The sequence below is a fragment of the Parambassis ranga genome, chromosome 2 (assembly GCF_900634625.1).
Source record: "Parambassis ranga chromosome 2, fParRan2.1, whole genome shotgun sequence".
Classification (NCBI taxonomy): domain Eukaryota; kingdom Metazoa; phylum Chordata; class Actinopteri; family Ambassidae; genus Parambassis; species Parambassis ranga.
In genome coordinates this window covers 32403589-32431334 of record NC_041023.1, presented here as the reverse complement: position 1 = coordinate 32431334, position 27746 = coordinate 32403589, and the positions used below count along the sequence as shown (strand labels likewise).

Here is a 27746-nt window from a genome sequence, read left to right as displayed (position 1 = left end):
AGAGAGAGACAGAGAGCGAGGCACAAAACTACGAGGAAGACAGTGAACACAGATTATGAGACGATATTACCAGTATGAGCCAGACTAAGGAGAGTAGAGGAGAGGTCAGACGGTGAGGGGGAAACTGCTCAGTGGGTCATGTTTGTGCCCCCCGACAACGTAGGCCTAGGGATAGTTCAGGGGCCGGACTGCAGGTCAGCATGCAGGTCTTGAGACCTGCAAAGAGAGAGAGACAGAGAGCGAGGCACAAAACTACGAGGAAGACAGTGAACACAGATTATGAGACGATATTACCAGTATGAGCCAGACTAAGGAGAGTAGAGGAGAGGTCAGACGGTGAGGGGGAAACTGCTCAGTGGGTCATGTTTGTGCCCCCCGACAACGTAGGCCTAGGGATAGTTCAGGGGCCGGACTGCAGGTCAGCATGCAGGTCTTGAGACCTGCAAAGAGAGAGAGACAGAGAGCGAGGCACAAAACTACGAGGAAGACAGTGAACACAGATTATGAGACGATATTACCAGTATGAGCCAGACTAAGGAGAGGAGAGGTCAGAGGGTGAGGGGAAAACTACTCAGAGGATCATGTTTGTGCCCCTCGACAACGTAGGCCAAGAGAGGCTTTAGGGGCCAGACTGCAGGTCAGCATGAAGGTCTTGAGACCAGTGTGAGCCGGACTAAGGAGAGTAAAGGAGAGGTCAGAGGGTGAGAGGGAAACTGCATTCCAGGTGGTAAAATTTGCAAATCTACAATGCAGACAGAAACTCGGAAGCAAGTTTTACACAGGTTAGGCTACACATTAACCGACGAGATAAAGGAAAAGAAAGACAGTGATACACCGGAGTTAAAGTGGGCCAGAGTGGTCCAGTACGGCATTCCAACACCTTCGATAAATAGATAAATAATGCCTTCGGAAAACAATTAAATAGTCCTACAGTAATGTTAAGAAACAGTCATGCAGGGCTCAGTAGCCATCATTGGAAGGAGGAGGATGAAGGAAGACAGGTCCCAAACGAAGGACTACAGATTATTTTTTAGCATACAAAATGAAAATCATATTTAAACATTTTAGCTCGCACAATCCAGAGCAGTGTATATGTAGCAACCTATTGTTCAAGTTCAGTAAATTAGGGGGGAAAAAGATCAGTGATAGTATTAGAGCAGTGGAGTAGTTTCCAGCATTACAATAAACATACATGGAAAATACATATTATATTAGTGTGTGTTGTTGGTGCAGACTATGCCGGCCTGTAGGTGAGCAGTACATGTATGGAACCTGGACTCCTAACATCCCCACTTCAGACCAGGGATCATGGATCATATTATGTTGTGTCTTCCTCTCTGTCAAAATGGTGACCTCAGAGCTCCTTCTTTGTCATCCTTTGAAACGAGGATGCAGTGCAAAGAGAGACAAAAAAGCTGAAATACACATCATACAACACCAGAAAGGGGTCAGACAGATGGAAACTTTGTTGTGTTTACACCAAGCGGCAACTTCGGGGTTTAAAGTTGAAGCCCATGCAGAAGTGTCAAAACTTGTAATTCACGCTGCAACCACTGGGGGCTGGCTCCAAAAGCGAGTAATTTCCCATAGACTCCCATGTTAAAGTGGCCGACTTCACAGCAGAAATGAACGTGTTTACAGCCTGGTACAAAAAATCGCTGTGGTCTCAGATGATAGGTTCTCTGCTAGTGTCAATTGTAGGGGGGGTGAATTTTTTTACAACTCACTCGTTTCAATTGTATTCGGACTTAAAATTACGCCTAATTATGGGCGTTGCCGCTTGAGTGACAGACAGTTGACGTATCACAGCGTGAGTTTCCTGCTTCCACGATCGCCCGCCCCCCTAAACCCCGCTCGTGCTCCCCCTCTTTGTCCATATTTGAGAGTTTTGCCGGACGTGACGCTGCCAACATGGCGGCGGTCATCAACGTCCTGGAACCTCCCACCGAGCCTCAAAACGGCTCTTCAGAAACAAACGGGTGACGTCACGGAAGCTCTGTCCATAGTTTTTACTGTCAATGGTTTACACGCAGCTGAAGTGTCTCTTTAAGCATGACTTCCACTTGTGACCACTATCTGTAGCTAAATTACTCTTTAAGTGGAAAATACAGATTCCTTTGAGCTTGCTGAGGGTGTCTTCACTCTGCTGTCACTCCTTTTGTGTCTTAAGTGTCCCTTTACTCTGTGCATGTGTAAGCGTGCTCTTTGATATACACTTCCAGCTGAGATTTTAATAACTTCATTGCCTTGCAACCACATAAATGCACACTGAGACACACCGAAGAACATTCTTCTCTCATCTCAGTTTTACTCACTGCCTGACTTGCCATACAGACTATCAAGTAGTGAGAACAAACAATCCACCCTGATGAAGATGAGAGAAGAAAATGAGACTTGGAGGAGGAGAGGATCTGGGTGGCAATGAAGGGGAAGAACAGATGAAAGAGCAACAAAAGAAGTTTGTTTTTTCTACTGAGAGCACGATGCATTTATGGTGTGGCACCTTTGTGCGCAGTTATTCCAGAGACATAGTTTTACAGATGAGTAATTAAAGCTGACGATGCACTGGGCTGCACTTTGCACTCAGCCGAGATAATAAGCATTCAAAATTTCAATTCAATTCAATTCAGTTTTATTTATATAGCGCATATTACAATCAGACATTGTCTCAAAGCGCTTCACAGGAACCCCCCTAAGAGCACTGTGGCAAGGAAAAACTCCCTTTAAGAGGAAGAAACCTTGAGCAGGACCCGTCAACTTAAGGGGGAACCAGTCCTGCTGCTAGTCAGAGAGGATGAGGGAGAGAGAGAGAGAGAGAGAGAGAGAGGATGAAGGAGAAAGAGAGAGAGAGAGAGAGAGAGAGAGGAGCAAACATGATACAAACATGATACAGTACAGAGCAAACATGACAGCAAGATGAAACAGTGATATATTGTAATGATATCTATATATATCGTCGGTCCATAAGTAGGAATAGTAATTTGATAGTAAAGATGAGCAGCAGGGGCTAGTGAAGTCGATGAGCACAGGAGAGACTGCAGGTCAGTATGCAGGTCTTGAGACCTGCAAAGAGAGAGAGCGAGAGCGAGGCACAGAACTACAAGGAAGACAGTTAACACAGATTATGAGACGATATTACCCGATGGACACAATGACTGTTGGAAAACCACCCAAATTGAGTCAAATAGTTAAAAAGTAAAGTGGCAGTCCTCTTCACTGCTTCTTGCCTCAAAGCTCTTATGAAATAGAATAAAAAAGTGAAAATAGGGCGAATCTGAAAATAGTTTTGCAAGTGTAAATACAAAAATGAAAATTGCAGTGATTTACACCTTGGATCGTAGCCTGCTTTGTGCTGGTTTCTATTTATTAAAATTACTGTTGAATTCCTCACTTAAATGATCCTGTGCTGTTTTTTTTTGTTTTTTGTTTTTTAACCCCTCTTAGGTGGTTACACTGAAAAGGGAAAAACAATACTTCTAATCTATTTAATACCATCATGGTAAAATAATGTATAATATACAAGCCCTCCCTGTGTCTTCTCCATGGCTCCCATCATATAATTAAAGCATAGAAATCTTCAAAAGTAACACTGTTGGGTTACAGTTCGATAGAACCTGTTTTAGATGTTGAGCAGTTGATAAAAGATGATTCACCCACTGAGTGAGACACTGGAGGCTGCAGAAGATGAGACATCAGCTTACTCATCTGTTCTTGCTTTCATATTCTTCTTAGCCTCTCTCTTCTTTTCCCCTCTCCAACCTGAAAGTGTTGAAGACTTTTTTGTTGGAGTCCATTTCAGATTGAACTCGAGGTGGTTAAAGTTTTTTTAATAGATTTCTGCAGCTTTATCAACTACAGGCACAGAGAAGCATTGCTAGCCTTTGTATAGTTAGTGTATTTATGGAAATTTTCATCATTAGAACCAGACTAGGCAGACACGGCGAGAGCAGACAGAGCCCGTAGGGAAGTCAATAAGGGCAGACTGAAAAAGTATAATGATCTTCTCCAGTAGCAGCACCGGAAGTAACACATTTGTCCTTGAGGATAAAATATCTCTGCAACTGTTAGATAGACTGTGACATTTCATACATACATCATCATCAACTCAACACTTCATTTTGTATTGAACCGCAAATCCGGTCACAATACATTTTAGTCCTACAGTAAATAGCTGATGTTAGCTGACCTGAGGTGCTGTTTGGGGAATTCGGCACTGGAAACCTACTGGAAAGAGCAGGAACTTGGAAAAGAGGACATGGCAGGCGATTGAAATGATTGAACTATACATCATTCAAATAAATGCCAGCACTTCCTCACAGGACACTAAACCAGGTTGCTAGCTTGCTAACACACATTACCATGCTGTTAAACTCAAAAGACCTTATTCTAGTTAGAGCTCAAAACAGGCCATATGTTCAGATCTTATCAGCCAACATCATACATACTAACGAAAGTAACTGTTGTTCAGAACTAAAGGGAAACTTAACATGGCCTCAAAGCTGCATGCATGGCATCAAAACCCAAGCCTTCTTGTCACCAACATTGCCCCAATGAGGATGTTAGCATGGTAATGTTAGTATTAGTACTATCTGTGAATACTTGAGCTGCTAGCATGGCTGTAGTTTTTTAGTCTTGTATTGCCCACAGTTGTCAGGTCAATGTGGGAATCCAAAGTCTGTGGAGTTATTTTAAAGTTTGAAACTACAACCTCAACTTTAGTTGAATTGTATTCATCTATTTTCTACATTCAATAATTTTTTAAAAGTCTTTTTTCTTGTCAGTCTCAGGCCCACTCTTTTCTCTGTTTAAATAGCACGTCACTCACAGATACACACAAAAAAAATGGCACGCATACTCATAGACACAGCCAAATGTCATCCTGGCATTTTCCCCTGCCCGGTATAAAGCAAATGAGCTCTCATCTTCTATTTGTTTATGTCTTCATGGGAAGTCTGTTGTCTGCATGTAATGGAGCACAGATGTCCTGTGTGTTGTGTGTGTTGTCTGACTCAGTTTGTTTATGTCACAGGGTTGATGCATTCATATTTTACCATGCTCAAATATGCTCATACCAGTTGTGGTTTTGAGATTAAATGTGTTCTTTTTATAATAAAATTAAATTTACTAAGTACTTTTCTGACACGGCTTAGTGTCGGTGTGGAAGGCAAAAAGTAAAGATTTCCTCTCACAGCTTTAGTGCTTTAATTCCAGGAGATTTCTGCCTCTGATCCACTGAGCCTCAGAGTTTAAATGTGGGTCTGCCAGGTTCTTAAGGGCCTGTTGAACAGACCTTATCTCCACATGCTTCATCCAGCAACCCTCAGAGCAGCCCTCTTCTCTCAAGCCTGGTTTTCTTTCTCTCTGTCACCCTGTTGCTAATTCCTGTCTGCTCTGTTTATGCCTCTCTGTATTTCTCCTCTCTACAGGTCCACCCTTTGTTCTTTTATGCTGTTTTGCATTCTGGCTTTTGTTTTTTTTTATTTTATCTAGTATCTGTTGTTCGCTCTTTGTTTTTCTTTCTTCTCCTCATCCCGACATGGCACTTCATCCGTTAGATCATGAGTAGAGGGATATTCAGAGTGATGTAAGTTGGACGGTTTTTCTCTATGAAGCTGACATTTGTGGATTTTTCAGTGAAATACTTTAACACCTCTGTCAGACAAGGCCGAACTGGAGGGACCGCTTGTGTGGTTGAAATTCATGACATTTCACAATCATGATATCCAGCCTTAGATGATTAGCCTATACAAGGACAAAGTCTGTAACACCTCTTGCCACTAGTGCAGCAAAAACGATGGATTTCTTGTCATGCATGGTTAGCAAACACCATCCAAAATTGTGCAGTATATGATTGAATCGGTGCATAGGTTGTCGTACTTGATGACGCCTTGGCTTTTGTGATACCTGGTGTGGCCGTTAGAACAATTGATGAAACCTAAATTAGAACCAGAATCTGACTTTATGATTAGGATTTACACTTTCCTCATAAATTCATGCTGCTAAAAGCTAACGATTCATGTTAACAAATTAGCTGTGCTAGTAAAATCAACACATTTTAATGAAACTTTAGCTCAGTCTTTAACATGTTTGCTTGTAAAAACAATCAGTAATAAGCAAGATTTAGAGTAAATGTGACACATTTTGGCTAACAGTCTCCAGTTTCATCTGTCTTTCTCTGTGTTTCTGTAATTGTAGTTTACCTAATGCACTTTTAACCAGGCAAAATATCACTTTGAATGGCTTCGCTTTTATTTGTTTGAAGCACCTGTAATACTAATGAGCTTGCTACTGGCCTCAGGTGAACAAAGTCTGTCAGGCTAATTGCAGACCGTTGCGTGCATGCTGATTTAACTCAATATGGTAACTTTTGTCCTTTTAGTATTTTGCCCAAAGCACCGACATATTGTCTTGTCTTATTACAAAAGCAACTTTTAATGTTCTGGGTTTAACTTTCCCGGACTTAAGGCTTACAGTGAGCACAGATAATTTAAGATGCATGCCTAATTTAGGCACGACTAAAAAAAGAAGTGCGTTATAATGAGAAGAGAAAAAGCTTAAGACCTAGAATCTTTTCATGTATTGGGAAATTAAACTCAACAATACAACACGTGCAGATCTCTTTTCAATCTACAACATGCATGTACACAAATAACGCACGCTTCCAGCAGTATAATAAAGATTTCAAAGCACTTTCCATCAATCTACTCATTATTACACTGAATTGCTGCTCCAATTTCACCAGGCCTGGAGGGAAACTCATAGTCAGCACAGTTACAACATTAACAGCTTGTTGTTTTGTTCCAGGGCTGTGAATTAATGTTGTGATTGATTTAAGCTCTGCAGAGGTGGAAAACCTTGTCACAGATTTGAAGGCATCTCAAAGTTGCTGAGACATTCGATTGAAAAGTTCAAAAGGTAGAAGTTGTTCTCTGGAAGTTGTGTTTGTTCGACACACAGCTTTTTGTATCTGCTCGGTCGCTGCGGTATTGAAGTGTGAGCTAATGTAAAAATGTAGAACGCAGGCAGCGGTGTATGACAGACTGCTGGAGAGTTACATTCCTGGGCTCCTAAGAGGGAACACGAATGATTGATTCACTTTAATAATTCTAATTAAAAAATGCATGCAGAAAGTAATTTAAAAAAGGATAATTCATGCATTGTTATCAAACATGGTAAGGAGAGTAAGTGTGAATCTCCTTTTCCTGGTTGTGGGATGGGATTGGTTAAACCTCAAAATGAAAAGCAGGAGGAGTAGAGTGCTCCCAAAGCAATCTGCCTTCCACCGTTCCACCTCAGCTAGCACACCAGCGCTAACACGGGCCTGGACTGCACGGATAAGTTAATGTGCAGACATTTTTTTATTTTTAATGCATTAACACTGCCACTCAAAGCCAGAGGACAACATGCAGGACTGTAAAGATGCACATAAACAATTCTCCCTCATTGCACACACTGCAATAGGGAAAAAGGGAGATGTAATGCAGGTGTGCAGACACCAGCGGGGCCGCTGCACAACTTTCTTCAAGTGACCCCAGCTGGGTTTCAGTCTACTGACAAAGGACTGATTTACTGTACATCTGCACCTCCCTGTACTCATTTTCCATCATGACAACATTCATGCAGTATACACAGTGTGACCCCACTGTTCACAGCCATCTTGTACAGTTTCATTTGCATGGCTGAACAGTCCCCACTGTGCAGATCCTTATCGCAATTGTTAATGCGAGGCCAGGCGTTTACGTGAATATAAAGCTATTAGTCCTGTGTAAATGACTGCAGTTGAGCAGGACGGGAAGGAGAGCTGTAGTGAGGAGCACGAGCTGGAAGAGTGAAAGAGGGAGAAAAAGATTTGTTCTCGCTTTAATTAATGGTGTGTGAAAAAGTGTGGACCTTTGTAAATGTCAGCGGCTGTCCTCAGATCACTTACGTGTGGAGAACGCCTTGGGTTAGGCAGCCTTGGCAATAAAGGAGTGAAGGGTACCTCAAAGGAACCAGGAGCGATCTGGAAATGTCAGCACTATTTCCATCACAGCATCAGGGAACGCAAGTTTGTTTAGGATACATTTAGGGAGATGATACCGTTATAGCTCTGTGTTGTCTTCAGCTACTAAATATATAAAGAGAAAAAAGTCAGGGCAACATGTGGCTAGACGTGCAATTAACATTTTCAGCGTGGTGCTGGGAAAATATGTTCATGTTATGCACATAGTAAAAGTCGTCTGCCTGCAAATCAGTCTGTTATTTAGAGCACTAATTTTCCCCACCCACTGTCCTAATAAAGCCATTAATTTGCTTGCTGACGTAAATCACAAAGATCTCTTTTAAAAGTTTAATTTTGGAAGAACAAAACTCCAAATCCATTCAGTCTAATTATCAGAACAAAGTGCGTCCCTGTCAAAATGCCAGGACAAATGCTCGGAAAATTGGAACTCTCACCATTTAATCAGGACAGCTGGTCACTCTAGATGTTTTCTTCTGCCAACACAAATGCTGCAGAGTATTACAAACAATGTAGTGCACTGGGAAAAGGCACTGCTTTCTGTATTACTGCAGCTAATTCTATATGCAGATTTGTATTTCTGTTATTTTTACAATGTAGTGTAGCATCCAGTGTCTTGGTCGGAGGTTAATATTTTTCTGATAGATCTGACAATTGACTTATTGTTCTTTTGTATTTATCGTAATAAAAAAACTCAACTTAAGAGAAAAAAGGACTGTGGAACATATTAACTTACACATCTTCAGGGCTCGCTGATAGACAGATTTAAATAAATCTTCTTCATTAATGTACAGTAAGTCCCAGCGAGTACATTTCAAAATAAAAGCTTACAAAATACATAATAAAAACAGACATTTCTCAAACATTGGTTATATAATCTTAAATATTGATTGTGTACCTTTAATTCTTAACATGATTAGACACCCAACACTCCAATCTATATCACCACATGTCCTCCAATAGGTTTTCTCTGGCTCCAGTGAGTTAGACGATTTAAAAAAAAAAAAAAAAAAAAAAAAAAAAGCATCCTCATCCATAAAACCCTTAAAAAAATTAATATGAATTAAAGACGGCAAACATTTTTAAGTGTAAGTGTAATGATAAACACATGCACCTAAATATGTGAACACGTCTCTATCTCTTGCCCTCTGATGACTTATTATACCTGCATGAGTGATACCAACTCCCCAACTCCCCATAAAGACCCCCCCCTGCAATTTCCCTTAAAGAGGGTGGTCTCTCCTTTGATTAATTCCACACTTTTCATCCATTTATCCTGAGAAGACCTTCTCATTTTCTCCCCCAGAACTTCCTCCCAAACTTAGCTTGTATGAAACAGACACTCTCTGGGGTTTGCAGCAGTCTCTGATGGATGACGCTGTAGTCAATAGTGTTGAAAGTGAGACAAGGCCACCCCCAGTAAACAACTTTTAATAATCACCTTGTTGATTGAGTGCCGGTGTGATGTGGCATATGAATCTATTTGTGCCAAAACAAGAGGAGAAGAGGAAAAAAAATGAGAAGGGAAAACAGAGAGCTTAATATAGTGGATGTAATTACGTAAGCCTCCACCTTATCCTGCCTTTGATTCGGTGACATCCTTCTTTTACTGCTCTCCTACACCTACACTCCCTCCATCACTGACAACCTAAAGTTCGCTCTCAGGCTATGTTGCGTGGGCATGTATGTTGAATTATTGTGCCGTACGATTTTGATGACCAAAGCTGCTTGGAAAGTCAGTAGTGATCTGTCATGGTGTGGAATAAAGCGAGAAAGTGTGTGCCCTCGGTTGTCTGTTACCTTTATGCCCGAGTTGTGTTGTTGACAGAAGACTTTCTGCACAGCGTTTACAGGCTCAAAACAATCACGAGTGATTAGCTTTGCTAGTATTATCATCAGCCTCAAGAGAGAGGAAGATGAAAATGGGAAGGGTCAGACTTTTAAGGCTGACCCAAGATAAGAGAGAAACAGAAGTTGCTCTGTCAGCTCATAAGCCAGCTGCAGTGCCCCCCCCAACACCTTCTCAACTCTGTTAAAACACAAATAAACAGCAATATCGACCCGCTCGTAAAGAATAAACAGACTGCAGCAGCAGGACAGAGAAAAATTGATTTTTAAGAATAAGAAAAAGAAAGGAGTTTTAAAGACCGTGCTGGGTCATGAACTGAGACATAAATATTGAATTTTAAATTCAAATACTTTTATTTGCAGCCAAAGAACTGATCTATTTCTAGTGTGTTTTTATATTTCATGGCTTGAACTTGTCATTAGGAGAGCATTAACCTTTCTGAACATGGCTGTGGTTGGAGTTAAACTGTTGAGGCTCTGTTAGGAGTTCACAGGGCCTCTGCATGTTGCTTACTTGCACTGGAGGAGCCAGCGTGGTGCTTTGTGGGTGCAAATGTGCATCTCGGTGGATGGGTTTGTTCATTTTTTTTTTTTTTTTTATTTTTTATTTTAGATTCTGTATTAATCCCAGAGGGAAATTCGTTACGGCTGCTGCACAAGCAGTGTCATACAATGACTAGCAAGGCGCGCCACAGGCTAGGGTGAAGTGTCTTGCCCAAGAACACACAACAGTGACTAGGGAGGAGTTGGGATCGAACCACCAACCTTCCAGTTATTGGACAACCCTGCTATACCACTGCGCCACTGTTGCCCCAATTTCAATCAGTTTTCCAGATTTTTAGGTGCTAATGGTTGATGCAGTGAGGGGGCAAGTGGTCGAATATTGACCGCTTGTGAACTTTGTGGCAGCAACACACTGGGTGAGACTAGTCTAGCAGAGTGAAATATCACTGTAAATGCTTGGATACACACAAGAAGCACAGACAACTGTTTTAGTTCTTAGATTGCTTCTGGCTGCATTTTTCCAAAGGTTATGAACTTGTCATCGGACTGGCATTGACTGCTAGAGAATGGGTGAAGCCTGCTGACTGTGAGCGTGAACTGTGGAAAGCAAAGTTCCTTTTACTCATAGTAGAATATCCATTTACACTTTTTTTAATCAAACCATAGAAACATATCTTTCTGAGCTTGGAGTGTCTAAATGACCTCAACACTAAAACACCCACACTCATGGTTTCACATACTCAAAGCTTTCAGCCAATCTGTCAACCATTCTCTCATGATTTAATCTTATTCACACTCCTACAGTATTTAAATTACTAAACCCACGGTCTCATTTTCTCTTTTTTTCTTTTTAAGGACATAGCCTTGTAATTTTTTGGAATACCACACTCATTTTTAGACTGATATTGACCTACAGTTCATTAAGAATATTATAAAGAGAATAACATCAAATGAGAAAATGGTTCACATTTATTTAGATCATTTACCCTCTATTTATTTCACAGCTGCATGAAAGTCAACAGACCACAAAAGTACATAATTGAGCTAAAGTATTAGCGTGGCTTTTTTTAATTCTTAAATAAAAGCTACTCATCTGGTTACCATGGCACCAGTGTTCCAGGACTGCAGAGGTCAGGTACTTATCAAAAGTGACCATGGAGTGACGTCTGGCCCATCTGGTGCCATCCAACAGCCAGGCTACTGTAGGTGTAGGTATGTAGGATTGATGTATGTTCATGAGCTCTGGCTACAGAAAAAATGATGCTTGCAGTGTGTGTAATAAGAGCTAAGTTAGCATAGCGTGCACTTTGATTACGCAGCAAGCATACCAATTTTTTTCAATAATTTCAACACTAGCTTCAATAAGCTACATCTACTACCATTTCTAAAGATGAAGTGAAAGTTTAGCATTTGTCTTTGTAGATTATTTTTCCTTTTTATACTGTAAAAAATCATGTAAAGTTTCAGAAATCTGAATCATAAACATTTTTTGGAAGCTACTTCCCACTGCTCCTCTTTTCTGCTCCATCACTACCAGTGATCTTGTGCAGGCTGCTGCAAAATAAAAAGAATCTACTGCGGATTATGATTAAAATGTATGCATTGAAAATGTATGCATTCCTTTTAAAGGGTGTGATTTAACAGCTAGCTTAACACTCCTTTGTGTTGGTCTGTAAATAGCCTATAAACCAATGTATTATTCCTCCTAATGCGTTGATTAGCAGTGACAACGAATCAATAAAAAAATCACATCCATATTTATTCCATTTCATTTATTAGGCTGCAAAACAAGCACATTATCCAATGAGACAACATCACAACCTGTCCCGCTACATTTTAATCCACCAAACCTTTTACCAGCCAACCTCTCTGCAAGGCAACTTGGCTGTGCCAACCTGTCAGCTCTTACCTCCACATGCTACAGTGCCCCACTCCTACATTAGCACCCACTGTTTGCCAGAGTGCCCATTTTGTGTAATTATATGAACTACAGCAAGCTAATGGCCCCAACAGAGCCGTGCCTGGGCCCATTACACCTCAGGGTGCTGCAAAACACCATTACCACCAGCAGCATCCCGGAGCGTTTGTGCACACAGGTGACAGTTTGTGTGTGCAAGCGCAGCTCTTTGTGTGCGTTCATGTAGATGTGTTGGTTGAAGGAGGTCGGAGGTGGATTGATACATGTCACAGAAACACAACAGTTGCTACAGACAATTGCCATTTTTAGGTGTCTCTGTTGATAAATGTGTGCGTGTCTGCGCACACCACACCTGTCATTTCTCCTCCATTAATTTCTCCAGGGCTTTAGCAGCTCGCTGCTGGGAGCTGTAGCAGAAAAGACAGCAAGGCACCTCGCATGAGTTTGGGCACTCATTGTACGCACTTCACTTAGCACCATCTCATACTACCATGCTCTATGGTTCACAGGAAGAGTGGGCTTTAATTGCATGTTTTATCTGTGTCTGTGTGGAAGACGTCAGCCACTGCAGTAGTAGTATCTGAAATAGTGTTTCTCTCCATTTCAAGCCTTGGCTCTTGTACTTAATATTTATCTGTATTTCGCCTGCATATGTGCAGCCATCCAGAAATGTGATTCCTGACTCTCCATTATTGTGTTAAGCTGGGTCTGCTGCTGTTCACTAAGGAGAAGTATTTGACACATATGTGACTCTGTACATTTGAAGTTGAGATAAGGCCAGACTGTAATAAATCAGCTCTCCTCAGTCAGATGCAGGTTAAAACTATACACACTGTGAGTAAATTTCACTTGACAGTGGCCTTGGCTGTCTGTGTAGCAGCTTTTAAAGAAAGGGCCTTAGCACGGGCTCTATTGACAATCTGCTTTCCCCTCAGTATCAATAGCCATTAACCACTTTAAGCCTTGCCAAGCGTAGGAGATGGAGAGCTAATTGCCTTTTTTTTGTAGTGTACTGTATACAGTAATGGTGAATCAATGTCTTTGTTGGTATTGTGGGATAAATGGATATTCATGCCTGAATAACCACAAGCACCCACACACAAGGCTACTACTCTCACACACACCTCTCCCTGTATCTTCGATTTGCCACATCATCTCCTCCACTGACTACTTCCTCTAACACAGACACACCATAACGAAAACTCTTTTGTTACATCTCTCTCTTCCTATTTGAACACACAGCCTCCAAACACACACTAAACATACATTGAATTTCATGGATTGACCTTTTTTTCATGCCAATACACACACGCTCGTTCACACTACCGTTCATGGCCTCTCAGCATGGAGTGTTACCACCTGTGTGGAGTGGAGTGAGTGCAACATTCCCCCCTGACAGCGAGATGTATGCAATTAAACCGTATTAAAGTCATTAGCCCAACAGAAGTGATAGCCAGCAGATGGTTACCATGCAGAAATATGCTCCTAATGAAGCTCCTCAGTCACTATGGGTGTGTGGTTGTGTGGCAGAGCATGCACGAGTGCACTCATGTGTATGTGACGTGTGTATGATTTTTTGGCTGTGACGCCGAAAGCAGCACTTGATTAGACAACGGTTGGTCCTCCTGTAGCATTGCAATTAGTGCCCGTGGTTGATTCATAAAGATCCGGGTAGCACAGGGTGGATTTTATTCGGAGTATTTTTCAACGTGTGGAGGTCAAAAAGGTGGACAGATAGGACATCTCATTCATCATCATTTCCACTAAAGAGGGTCCTCAGCTTGACTCTTGGTCATCCACAAGAGCAGTTTTTAGGAAAGGTCGCCAGGGCAGGGCTGACACAAAGAGTCAAACCAACCAATCACTCACTCTCACACCTATGACCAATTTACAGCTTCTAATTAACCTAATATGCAAACCGGAGTACACAGAGAAAACCCACAAGGCAGATTTGAACCAGGAATCTTGTTGCTGTGAGCCAGCACCCCTGCACACCCATGCTGCCATGTTTTACGCTGGTGACAAGTGGCTTTTTGTTGTTTTTTAAAGGTAGGGTAGGAGATTTCATTCTGATGCACTTTTTGTTAAATTAGTGTAACTTCTCGTTACAATCTGATAGCAACCAATTAGTTCAGCAGTTTCGCTTTAAAACGAAGAATATTAATCATCTGTGGAAGCTATAAAACGCTAAAAACATTAGCCAATCCTACGAGGTGCACCTGCACGTAGAGTTGGCTGGTTGGCTGCTCTCACTTTCACAGCCTACCTCAAATGGCAGTTTGAGGAACTGCAATCTTTGGTACTTGTAGTGGTAAATGTAGATTTTTTTCAGTAGCTGCTCATTTTAGGGAGACATGCATCAGTAGTTATAGTTATTGACAATAGACCATGTATCATGTATCATTCTACATCATGAAGGTCAAACCTCTGAGTAAATCAAACACACACATGTGAGTGAAGGGTGACTCTAAATACAGTTTTTCAATTACCGGTACATACCTGCCATTGTCAATGATACCATATTGGCCCAAATAGATCCTTTTTGTCCTGGCCCTGTTTTTGAGCTCATCATGTGTGACGGCTGTAATTTTTGGCGGTTTGACAGCTTTTCTCCCTGCTCCATTTTCTCTAAAGACACAGTCGCCTTTCTTAATCATGAATTTATTTATTTTCTACTGAGCTATGCAACACTACAAACAAGCCATAGTTCTACACTCTGTACAACATTTGGGGAAATATTGTAAGCAGAATTATTTCCTTTATCTCAATTATGCGGTGCTGGTTTAAAGAGTGTAAAGAACATAGCACAGTGATGGTATTCCATAGGGAACCTTCCTTTTTTCCTGATGAGCCTGGGGCGGTAGAGGAGGTGCATGATAGCCTCAGGCATCCAAGACCTCTGGGGTGATGCAGTGTACTACACATGTTCACACTGTAACTACAAAGAATTAATTGCAGCATTAATTCTCTAATGGTTGTTTTTTCTTTTTTGAATTATTGATTTTTATCCTTCCTTTTTTCTGTTTAACTGTTTGTTGTTGATTATTTATATTCCGCCTAAAGGGCATAGCAAAAAGCATTTCAATTTAATCTATTACTCTTCAATGATTGGTTCATATGAGCAGTCCTAACTTAAGACATAACACATGAACCCAGTTAAGCACACTGTTAGCTGTAAGCAGATTTGGTGGATTGTGAAAATGTGTGTGAACGCAAAAGAGGCTGAGTGATGAAAGGAGAGAGCTGATAGCGATGCTTCATTGAATACAGATGAGAGCAAGGCAAGCTGAATTCTGATCAGACGGCCTCCCCAGTTCCACAGAGTGAAAATACTTCTTGTCTTTCGTGTCTTTCTGAACCAAAGGGGGAAGTCACCAGGTCAGGTTCTCAAAGTCAAGGTCCAGGTCTTGTCAGATGAGCAGCTGTTATAAGACAAAAAACACATGTGGAGTTAACAAGCGATGGAGCAATACTTACGAGGGAATCTGATCATCAATTTAAAATCCCGTTTCATGTTTGACGATACTGGAGGCCAAATCTGTTAGCATTTTTATCAGCGCTCTCTCACAACCTGCGATTTTTGTTTCTTTAAGCGCTCCAGCTGGGTTTCAACAAAGTTCAAAGGCTCAAGGCTCATAAAAGTCAGTCAGTAAAATCATTACCAGCTAAGAAAAAATCATACACACATTTCAAAATCAGCTGCAGGTCAAAACGCATCATCAGCTGGTCTTCACCTATAAGTTATTTAGATGACTGTGGGTGAAGCAAAGCTGGAGCCTGGTGTGTAAAAAATCTGGCTAGCATGGCAGCTTTGAGCTCAATTAGTTGAAGAAGATGTGTGCTTTTCCACCCTCGCTCGGAATACAAATGCTTTTTGATGAAAAGTCAGTGGGGTCGTCTCACCGGCTCATTAAAAACCAACAAGCAAGGAAACAATTTAATGGAGCCAAACACCTTTAGTTTAATACGTAGGAGGGTGAACTAATACAAAGTGCCCTGCTGCTGTGAATATATGTACTTACAGTTTGGTGCAGTTGGACTTTTTTCCATAGAAGAACAGGACACGAGCGTATAGAAGCTCAATGTGTTAAAATGTCGTGTGTAACAGGGTTGGATCAGACTTATCAGGAGTCAGAGTGTAGACGGCGCAGCCCCAACGTGATTTGTCCCACGATGTGATTATCCACACCGTGATTGGTTGTAAACCCTGTTGTCACGGCAATGATTTCAGCCCTGATGATGAAAGCTCCAGGGACACTGATCCATAACACACACACACACACACACATATACAATCAGTCTGTCTCACCGCTAACCAGTCTCATTCCCCTTTGAGAGAGAGGCATTAGTTGGTGAGATTGATCTTGCGCATGTGTGTGTGAAGGTGTGTGTTGCTGTTGCCTGTCTACTTATTTACAGAGTAATGTACAGCACAGGAATCGGGGGAAAGGCCGAAGCCTCGCTGAATTGTACTTGACACTTTATTCTTTCTTTCCTGATTTTTTTTTTTCTCACCCCTACACCTCGACCCTCTTTATCCCTTTTTCTCTTTCTGTCTCACAGCTGTTATTAATCCACTTTGATGGGACACAAGCAGAAGCAGGAATCAGGTGTAACTCTGGTACACTTTTACATTCCAGACCTCCAGCCGCAGCCACGGGCGTTCTGTTAGCATACACTGCTATTCCTGTGATATCTCAGGAACATGGAAAACAATCCTCCAGATTTGGCACAAATATTCACTTGGACTCAAGGATGAATTTTACTAGATTTATACCTTTGTTTTAATATGTAAACTGTCATTTTCTCACCAGAGTAGAGAAGAGCAGCTCACATAGCAAACACTATCACACATGTTGGTGAGCATTCAAAACAAATATTAAGCCAAAGCAAATAAGCCAGCAGCCAGCTTCTGATGATAGCTCAATCTGTACACTCTGATAACTCATAATTGGTTTGATTGAAGCATTCAACAGTGTTGGCAGACGTAACAACAAACATACTGTAGCATGTACCAGGACAAAAGGAAGTGATGCAGATGTATTTTCTCTACTTTGTCTTTTATTGGACAAGGAAGGAGTCATCTGCAGAGGCCAGAAAAAAAAACACAGCTAGATCACCTTTTCACCTTTTAGATGCTGGTTGGCAGAAGAAGCAGGTTGCTGCTCATCATAAAACAAAAAAGCACTCACAATGCCTAGTCAAAACCTGGCAGCCATTTTAACAACCACAGCGTACACAGAGTAGCGTGTGTCTCAAATTCACAAACCAAAAAGTTAATTTTTCACGTACTGTATTTTCCGGACTGTAAGTCGCACTTTTTTTCATCCTTTGGCTAAGTATGCGACTTATACTCAGGTGCGACTTATATATGAAAAAAATATATAATTAGTTAGCCTTGTGTCCTGACGTCCCATTACAAATATAATGGCAGCTGGTCTGTCCCTCTCCTGATGTTCCCTTCCACCTCCAGCTTGTCCACACTTTGCATTCCGAGCATAGGTGACGCGCATGTTCATAGAACGTGTGCTTGCAGCTGAGCCTCAGACCTCACCTGGCAACACAGGGCTCTAGAGTGCGACCATTTTGGGCGCACATGCGACCTAATTTCTCAAAGGTGCAACCAAAAAATATCAGAGGTCGCACTGGTACGACCAGCTGTAAGAGGGAGATACGTTCTCCGCGACTCTCAAAAGTCTCCAGCAACAGACACACATCGGGCCATATCGTGGTCTGAACCAATCAGAGACGGTGAAGGGCGGGACCTCCGTGTGTGTGTCTTTGAAAACGTGTCTGCTGCGGTCAGCTGAGACCGAACATTCAGAGAATGACGCGGACATATGCTGCGCAGAGCTGATGCTGTGTGCTAAAGCTTGTTCCATACTCCACGAGAACGAGATATGAACAAAGTTCGTTTCGGCCCGGACTTTTTAAAACGTGTGTGCAGAACTCATACGACCCTCTCACTGCACCGCTCAGCACGCACACACACAGACAGACCGGTATTAAAGACGTTTAGTTTAAGTGAACATACAGCGGAGGAGCAGGAAATGTTGCAACTATGCGGGTTTTGATAATTTGCTGTTGACCTGAATGACGGATGATAACGAGCCGGTCATGTTCAGGGAGGGGGCGTGACGTGCGCGTAGCATCATAACAGAACAGCAGGTCTGAGGACAGTGTTATCTGACCTGTGAGGTTCATCCATGAAGGCTGAGTCACTGACTGACAGCAGTCAGCTGGTTTAAGGAGTTATAGTACATGGTTACATGATGAACACCCATTTAAACAGTATTGTTATTATCCTGCTATAGTAGAGCATTGTCTGCCAGTATGATGTCTGCATACAGCTAAAACTGTAACAGAATGAAGAGTCTGTCAGCTGGAGCTCAGCTTTAGAAAGAGAGGAGACAGAGAGGAAGAGAGGAAGAGGTGAGGAAGATGAGAGAAGAGATACTGTAGCTGCATTAGAAATGTGTTGAAGAAAACAAAATATATATCTCAATCACAACTATTAAATAAATAAAGGTGTATATGATTTTAATCATTTTTAATTCCCATTGCCAGATAGATAAGTGAGGAGCAACAGCCAGAAAATACAGAGAGAAAGCAAACAGGGAACTGAAGAGTGCTGTAACTTTGAATCTTCATCATGGATTTCTGACAGGCAGACCTGTTGGCTGGTTTGTCCATAATTTGAATGAGTACTCTCAGTACATGTATTTATTTATTTGTATTTACCTGTGTTCATTAAACAAGGTCCAAAGTCAGTTTAGGATGATATGTGATTATTAAGCCCGTTCATATTTCCTAGAGATCAATTTTTGGACCTCAGTATTTCTAAAACTTTGGCTGCAGCCCTGCGAGGCCGTCAGGTAAACAGTAGATGTAGCTGCAGATGATGAGAGAAGATGAAAAGAACTTCTGCGTTAAGATAGGTGTAAGTTAAGGCCTGATCGATAAAATATATGGACAGCAATTAAAAAACAAACTGCTGTGTGATGTGTGATGCGGTGCACCTAACTTTTGTGCCGGTGCACCCAAGAAAAAAAGGTTAGGCGCACCGGTGCAACCAGTGCAAAAAGTTAGTCTAGAGCCCTGCAACAAGGAATTCTATTTTCTGATTGATCGATAGGTCGCTAATTCCAGACAGCTATATGAACGCACAGTAGTCTGCCTTTTACGGATTTACAGGATGTTTATAGGAATTTCTGTGCAGTGAAGGGAATCATTTCTCCACGTGAGGACTTGTTGAAATGTGTGTGTCTCACTCTTAATGACCTGCAGCCGTACCACTTAAGTTAAGAGGAATTCAAGAGGCAACGTTATGCTAAAAACATGGTGATTTACGCTGGCCCGCTGGTGCGACTTATATATGTTTTTTTCTTCTTCATTATGCATTTTTTGGCTGGTGTGACTTATACTCCGGTGTGACCTATAGTCCGGAAAATACGGTAGAATGGAGATAATAGTGGGCACCACACATGTAAAGACAAGTAAAGTCTGCTGTGCATGCTTTACCATTACGAAGTGATACTTGCTAAATTATATACCTGGATATTGCAATTTGAGGTTAAGAATAATACACATCTGGCCACCTAGAATTGCCAGGCCCAGCAATGGGCTCCTTCAGTCCATTGCTTGGTGCCACTGTTTACAGGCCCTTCTGTTTCACCTGCTTTCACGTCTGCATTCTTTAGTGGCACTACAGCCAGGGGTGGCATTGATTTCTTTCGAGCCATGGACCCACTCAGGCTCTGCTGCAGACCTGCATGTGGCCTGTCACAGACCAAACGGCTGTTTCTTGCCTACCATTTGCATCAGACGTAAATGCAGCTTGAAGTACAGGCATGTCATTCATTTGTAATAGCTGGTAAACGTTTGTGTGGTGATAAAGCTTTTTTTTCAGGTTGTCTGCATGTGTTGCATCACTCTGTCAGAGGGATTTCTTTTTTTTTGGTTACACACATTGCTTTGTAAAAAATGCCGTGTCAAACCTGAATGTGTTCCCGGTCAGATCAGTGTCAGAGCCTGATCACGCTCTTTATATTGATTTGTTGTAGTTTTACTCCTTAACTTTCTGTTCAGTATTTTCTTCCCTTTTTATGTCTCAAGCTAAATATGCTCCCTTTTCTTTCACCAGGGCTTGATGATCCTCTTACAGAACCTTCCCACGATGCACTGGGGCAACGAGGAAGTGAGCGTGCTGCTGGCTGAAGCCTACAGGTTGAAGTTTGCCTTCGCAGATGCGCCCAACCACTACAAGAGATGATAAGCTCTGAGCAGCTGTTCCTCCTCTTCTTTACCCTCCCTCTGCTCCTCCTTTACTCCCTGCGGAACTGTGAGGCCTTTCCGTGGAAGGACCTCTTCCTTTTCTTATCCTCCCTCTCTGTATCGCCCAGCGGGCCTTTGAGCTACTAAGAGATTCAAATCAACCAATGACTTGAGAGGACGTGCGGTGTAGCATTCTAACATGTCGATGTGGAGCCTTTTATTTTTTTTTTAATATATATATTTTTCTCTGATCTGCTCTGAAATGTGCACTCCAGCGCATCACTGAAGATGGCGGCTCAGGCCGACGTCTCAAACAGTAAACCTCAGGCCCGGTGCAGGACCACGAGCTGTTGCTCAGCACCGCCTGGGGTTATGTCTAGCTCAGACAAATGTTCCTCTCTGCGCATTGTTATATCCAATACCATGGCAATACTTTGTTTTATTTTTCCCCGAGGCAAAAATGTGACCTTTCCTCTTTTTTTTTCTTTTTTCTTTTTTGTGTCAAAGAAAAACGGCTAAAGGGTATTGTGCTAGGTGGTTTACATATCTGAGCTCATCCTCTTGGTCACGACGCAAACCTGAAGGAGCACGACCTCTCCTGTGTTCGCTTACTGCCAGCAGGTTTCAAACTAACACATTTTGGACTTTTTAGGTGAGATTCTCAGTGTGTGATGCTCGTCTCCCTCCTCATCATGAACCCTCCGCATTCCGGCTTTCCTGGACTGCAGCTTCTCAGCTCTAAGGTGGTAGGAAGCGGCAGGTCAGGAGAGTACCACATGCAACATTAAAGAAGGTAATAAGCCATTCAGAGTAGGAAAGCTATAATAAGGTTTCCCTGATAGTGTGAAGGGGCATGTCTTATCCACTAACACCTCCCCCTTTAATGTAGGACTACCTCAGACTTGATTAGATGGGGGTGGTCCACTCAGCACACAGCCTTACATATGTCTGCATGTGTTACATACAGCAGGAAACACATCCTTAATTCAGAAAGAATCATTTCTATTAAATATAAATTCTGTTAAAATGCGTGCAACATGGGAAATCTAGTTGGGAGGAGGCTTCTTATGTTGCAAATAGACAGTGAGTGTCTGCAGGATTCCAGCAGCGAGCAACATGTTAGAAGTAACATCGAGACCACCAGAGTCTCCACAATCTTACCCTCAGTAGACATAGGAAAGCAGCCGGTGCTGCTTCCTGTGGAGGAAGTCTTGTACAGCCACACATGCTTGATCCATATTGGGTCTCTTAATTGAATCATGTGTATCCAGCTGCTGATTTAACATCTGGGCTCTTCTGAAGAGCTCCCCTGCTTAGTGCAGTGTATTAATAGCTGATTTCTTACTATTCTATTACACACAACCCCTCCGCCTGCAGAATCTGTACATGGCTTCTGCGTTGAACATGTTTCTCATTTCATATAAAGCCTGAGCTGTCTCACCAATATTCAGTAGCACCATATTGGTGTAATGTTGGGAGGAGGTGAGGGAGGGGGTGGAGGCAGTGGAGGTGGTGTAATCAGACATTCATGACATAACACAAAGCTGTTAACGTTTGGAGCCTCCTGTCGCGACTCCGCCAGGATCCATTATTGTCACCCGAGCCGGCAAAGGCGGTGTGCGTAGGTGTGTGAAGGGGAGATGGAAGGAGAGAGAGAGGGAGAGGGAGGCTGTTGTGTTTCTTTGGAAGTTTCAGCGCTTTTTTTCTGTGAGAGCTGTCAGTCTTTGATCACACGCTGGGATTTTTTTTTGTGTGTTTTTTTTTTTTAACACAGTCTGCACCAGTTTCACAAGCCCCTCATCTCCCATGCTCTCTGACAAGGAAACAAGGGCACTTAATTCAAAAGTCTATAGCCTTTTTTCCTTCTCTTCCTGTGTTGTTGTTTTTTTTGTATGAGATATGTTCTTTCAGGCAGCATTTTAAAGATTTGTCTTGCTTGTTTTGGTTTTATTTTATTATGCTCACATATGTTTACATGTCTGTTAAGTTGTGCCTGACTCTGAAGACACGAGACAACATCCTGATTTTTTTTTTTACCTTAAATGGACTTCAAAGGTTTTAAATTTCTACAAGCAATACTGAAACATTTACAATTTGTTTTGTCTTTTTCTGGCTGTGGAAACCAACATGAAGTGTTTCATTATACTCTGGGTGTTTGCGCCATATTTAACTGTCTGGTAACCCCCCCCCCCCCCCCCCCCCCAAACCTGTCAAGCTTTGTATTTGTGGTCATGAAACACTTTGCATTTGTATTGCTGTATGTTTAACAGCAACCAGCATTTAAAGAACAGTACATTATATAACTGCAGGTTACACAAAAATACAACAAATGCTAGTTTATGTAGGACATACACTGTGTACTCACTGGAAAAGACACATCTACTGAGCTTGTGCTAACAAGATAGCACAAGGCATTATCGATGGTTAACTTAACAGCAGTTAAACTAGTGTGTAGTAAAACATCATTTGGTGTGTATTCAAAACGACCCAGACACCATTTTGGTGGTTTAGCTTCAACATGTTTGCACCGATCCAGTAAGTAGCTATCTGGTGCACATTTACAGTTAAGACCACTTCTCATTACATGCAGTCAGCCAGAGACGGTTTTTAATAACATATCATGGAGGCAACGTTAGCTTAGCAAAGCAGCTGGTTAATGTCGCTATCATGCTTTCAGTAAGTTAATTGAGTCCTGCCTCAAAATGAGAAGCTGTTTCATTGCTAGCACGTGTCTCAGATGGAAAGCTTGACAGTCACTGAGGTTGGTTTACAAACAGTTAATATTTGACCCATTTATTATCCAAAGCCCTGCTTGTACTTCTCACAGAGTTAAGTTGCCTTATTGCACACTGTGTGGGGGGGGGGGGGTAACAGAGATGCACCAGGGCAACAACTTAAAGGCCACTGTACACTTTGAATATGTGTGTGTGTGTGTGTTGTGGGTAAAGAGTTTGTGCCCTCTCCAACAAAATTTGCCATAATGTTTCTTCAGTAAAGTCAGCACACACACATCTCCATGGTGATGCAGGCCTTGGTAGCATCTGGTTGGAGCCCCCTTTTTTTTAAATAGCCCACACACACTTCAAACATTCTTTGGAGCTTCTTCAAGAGGGTATGCTAAAGTAACATTTTCAGCTGCTTTCATTTCTTCTAGAGTAAAATGTCTTTATGAAAACCAAACTGAAAGAAAAACTCTAATACTATTACAGCGTGTGACAGTAGCGGTTGACAAATTTAAAAATGTGTACAGAGAAGATTTTGAAACAGAAAAAAAAATTCTGTAAATAGAAAAAGTGTAAATAAATCCTATATATGACAAACGTGGCTTTGAATAATGGCGTCATGTTGACAGATGCTGTACTGGAATGATGCCTTAAATGAAGCCCAGAATCACTGCTGCTGTAATGAATGCAATTACGGCGCTCGTGTGTCCGCGCATGCATTAGCCAGCCAAGGCGAGCAGGCAGCTGTGCTAATGTGCAATGCGTAGCTAATTGTATTGGTTGTATTCATGCACCATTCTCACACACACACACACACACAGTCTAACAGGTAAACACTGGGTGTCTGATCCCTCTGGAGTAAATGGCGGCAGCAGCTCGGTTAATGAGACTCTCTTTCTCCCTGTTTGTGTGTGTTTCAGGAAGGAAGACACAAAAGACATTCTCTTGCAAATGTGGTTGCATACCTGTGCGTGTGTGTGTGTTCATGCAGCAGCAGCAGCCCACTGTAGAAGCCGCCTCTTGCTCTCGTTAGGCTGACTGATGTTCACACAGGCAGCCAATTATGGAGTGCCGGTCACCGAGGACTCCAGTCACTTCACTGGAAATTAAAAATACATTAAAAGTAACAATGGTCGCAGGAAGGAGCCTGCACACACACACACGGGTGTTGTAGGAGAATGAAAGACGGACGAAGTGCCAACAATGAAACAGCTGGAGCTCACTCTCGCTGAAGAGATCTGGCACAGTTATTAGCATAATCAACTTTTGCTTCAGTTGCTTTTCTTCGCGGCTATTTTTCTCTTTATATTGCAGTTGTTTACTTTTTTATGCACAGAATAGGTCAATATTATCGTATTAGTTTTCCCTGCTCCTCCAGTTAGTGCCCGGTAACCCAGTATGTACCAGTTGTCTTCATTAGGAGTAAATGTTACATCACTCCGGGTGCAGAAATGTAAAAACAACTGAGATCATCATGAGAATACACACACACACAAACCTTTAATAGTTCGCTGTTGTTGATTTTATAGTGTGGAAGATTATTGATATAAATGTGGACACTAAAAATGGCTGCCACCCTGGATTATGATGTAAGTGTGAGCAGAACCCAGTAGAGCATACCTTTGGTGTGTGATGTGGGATGGTGTCCTGACCCACATGGAGATCTCTCATTTATTTGCAAGAAGAAACCAGATTTCATAAGGCTTAGTTTAGGTTTGAGATTACAGCCTGTATGCATGTAGGAAGCATGGATTTGTATAACAGGAAGACAGATTTCAGACATGACCTTTGGATTTCCAGTGAAACCTCTCCTTCTGAGATCCAGTAGTGTTAAAGTTAATCCTTTAATCTGTGTGTTTTTGATGTACAGGAGCACATCTACACTTCGGAGCACCGACAGGGATCTACAGTGTGGCAGCGCTCCACTGGGTCAGTCGGCAGCGCTCCATCCTTTCCCCTCTGTGTGTCACTGTCGTCTCTGCTCTGCAGCAGCCGTTTTTAATCTTTTGATTTCTGGTCCGGCTGAGAATCAAAACACCTGCACGCTGCCTCTGATAACGCTTCAACTAAGAAACACAGCAAGCGCCGCTAATCTCAGCTGAAATGATTATCATGGTCAGTGTGCAGGTGTTGTAGGTTTTTGTCCACCTGCTGTCGACCGCCGGCTCCGACAGGAGCGTTGAATGTGCAGGTAAATTTACATCACTTGCACATGAAATCGCTCGGATTGAGTCGACTTAAACACTCTATGGAGCTGGATGTTCACAGAAAATGTGGCCAGATTTTGGACATCTCATCATTACATGCTAAAAAAAAATCTGAGCTATAACTGGTTTTACTACATTTTAATACTTTAGGACACATTTTATTTTAGTCAGTGGGTGAAATGGTGAAAGTAGTTGGATTTATAAAGCACTGACATCAGTGAAAGAAGATCCCTCCCTCCTCGCTCCTAAGATGTGGAACAGTGTGTTCTTCAGAGAAGAAATTGGAAGGCTATTTTAAGAATGCACTTTATCTGAACTCTTGCAACCAAGAGCTGATCTGTCCTCTTAATTTATGCAGTCATATTGCCATCCTCAGCATCTGATGACTGGGATCTCTGAGCCAACACCTTCACTGCCGTGAACTTTGACACGCTATCTTCAGCAGCATGAAGAAAGCTTCTCCAATATTTGAGCATATATACTCGTTTCTAGGTGTGTATTCGCTCCTCAAATGAGCACTGACTGCTTCCCCATGATGTCCTTCTGAACCTGAGCGGGACCGATCTCCTATCAGATCCACTGTGCGTCTTCCCATCAGTCTCTGACAGCACCAGGATCGACAAGACTTTATATGTGTGTCACTCTGAATCCATCACCTCACTATTCAGACAGATATTAGCAGTGCATGAAAAAACACAGCAGTCACATCACTGTATCTATTGTATGTGACACTGGCCCATATAGCGGCACGTTTCCAGGTCCATTGCTTTGCATCCATTTACTTTTCTGCTCATTCATCTCTAGCCTTTCCAAACTGTGAATGCAGCAGTCCCTGCACCTCCAGTTGCCATGGCCGTGTGAAGACCTCTTTATTTTTAATAGATTCTAAATTGCCACTGAATGATGAACTACTGTTCGAGTGTGGCTCACAAGTGTCATCCAAGAGGTGACTCAGTCACACAAAACTGTCGCCTTTTCACAGCAATGCAGACGTTCACTCTCAGCGCCGACAAATAGTTTAATCCTCCTCAACAACAGCAGGAAGCACCAGCACGGATTATCGCGCTGAAACGTCCACAGTTTCGTCCTTTAATTTGCAGACGGCAGAAACTGACGAGTCACACCTCAGTACCTTACCTACCTTAAGAAAGGGTCATGTGATGTGCTAATCTTCTCCGCGTCATGCCGTGTAATATCTGCTTCTATCTGTATGTCTGAATGTAACTCAGAGCACACTGACAGGTTTCAACTTTGTACCAAGCTTGAGCGTCATCCGTCTCATTCAGAATCAGAAATACTTTATTAACCCAAGGGGGAGGTTCCTCAGTGTCGTTAGCAGCATCAGTGTTTGATTATACCCAAAACTGTGCTGATCTACATGCTAGTTAGGGGTTTAAAAAATGTATTCAGCAAGTAGAGATCATAAACATTAAGGTGAAAAAAGCAATAATAAAGTAAAAGTAAATTAAAGGAAAGGATAAACTCTTGAAAAAAGAAAATAAGTAATTATGAGTAGTTTAAACTAGAGGCCAAAAATAACAATACATAGATTAACAAGTTATCTAAATGATGATTACTGTGAAGAAATGTGAATAATATAAAAGAAATGCAAAGAGAAATGTCTACAAAAGTACTGTAATAACTAAAAAAATATCAAAAATACCTAAATAATGTAAAAATATTAAAAATTATGTAGACTTCTATTGCTGCTAATGGTCTATGTGGTGGCGCTATGCCCTTAAATCAGGTTGTTATAATTATATGCTGTATAAGCTGCTGCAGTTGTTTGAAGTTTTAAAAGTTGAACAAAAATAATAACTGCTGTTATTTTGTAGTTGATCCACTTCGTTATTAATGTTTAAGCATAGTGACTTTTAATGAGAAATGAACAGATGCTGTACCTTTAATTCCAAATCAGCTTCTTCCAGTGTTGTCCTGTAGCTGGACTTTAAGCTACCTTTACTCACAGCACCTTCAGTAACACCCGCTCTCATCCCCTCACTGCTGCGCTGGCTGTTTCACTCCTTAAAGGTGATTGGCTAAGAGCAGAAAAAATGAAGCATTTCAAGTCCAAATCAGTTAAAAAATACTGCAATACAAATGTCTTAACACTCACACATTGGATTATCCGTGTGTGTATTCGTGCGTGCGCTGGTGGAGGTGTGTGTGTGTGTGTCTTCCATCAAAGTTGGACCACCAAATTGCTGTGTTAGCTAAACAGTGACCAACCCCTTCTGGCCTAAGCCTAAGTAACTCTGTAGTGATAAAGACAG

At 41.9% G+C, this 27746-nt stretch overlaps 1 protein-coding gene across 3 annotated transcripts in view; it reads left to right on the top strand.

Annotated features, from left to right (window-relative positions):
* Positions 1 to 23863, top strand: part of tbc1d22a (TBC1 domain family, member 22a) — a 116763-nt gene extending 92900 nt beyond the window's left edge. For all 3 annotated transcript variants that reach the window (XM_028399258.1, XM_028399259.1, XM_028399257.1), the window contains one exon: positions 20413 to 23863. In XM_028399258.1, coding sequence (XP_028255059.1) covers positions 20413 to 20541 — 129 coding nt within the window. In that variant the 3' untranslated portion in view covers positions 20542 to 23863. The remainder of the gene's footprint in view (positions 1 to 20412) is intronic.
* Positions 23864 to 27746: the final 3883 nt, after the last annotated feature.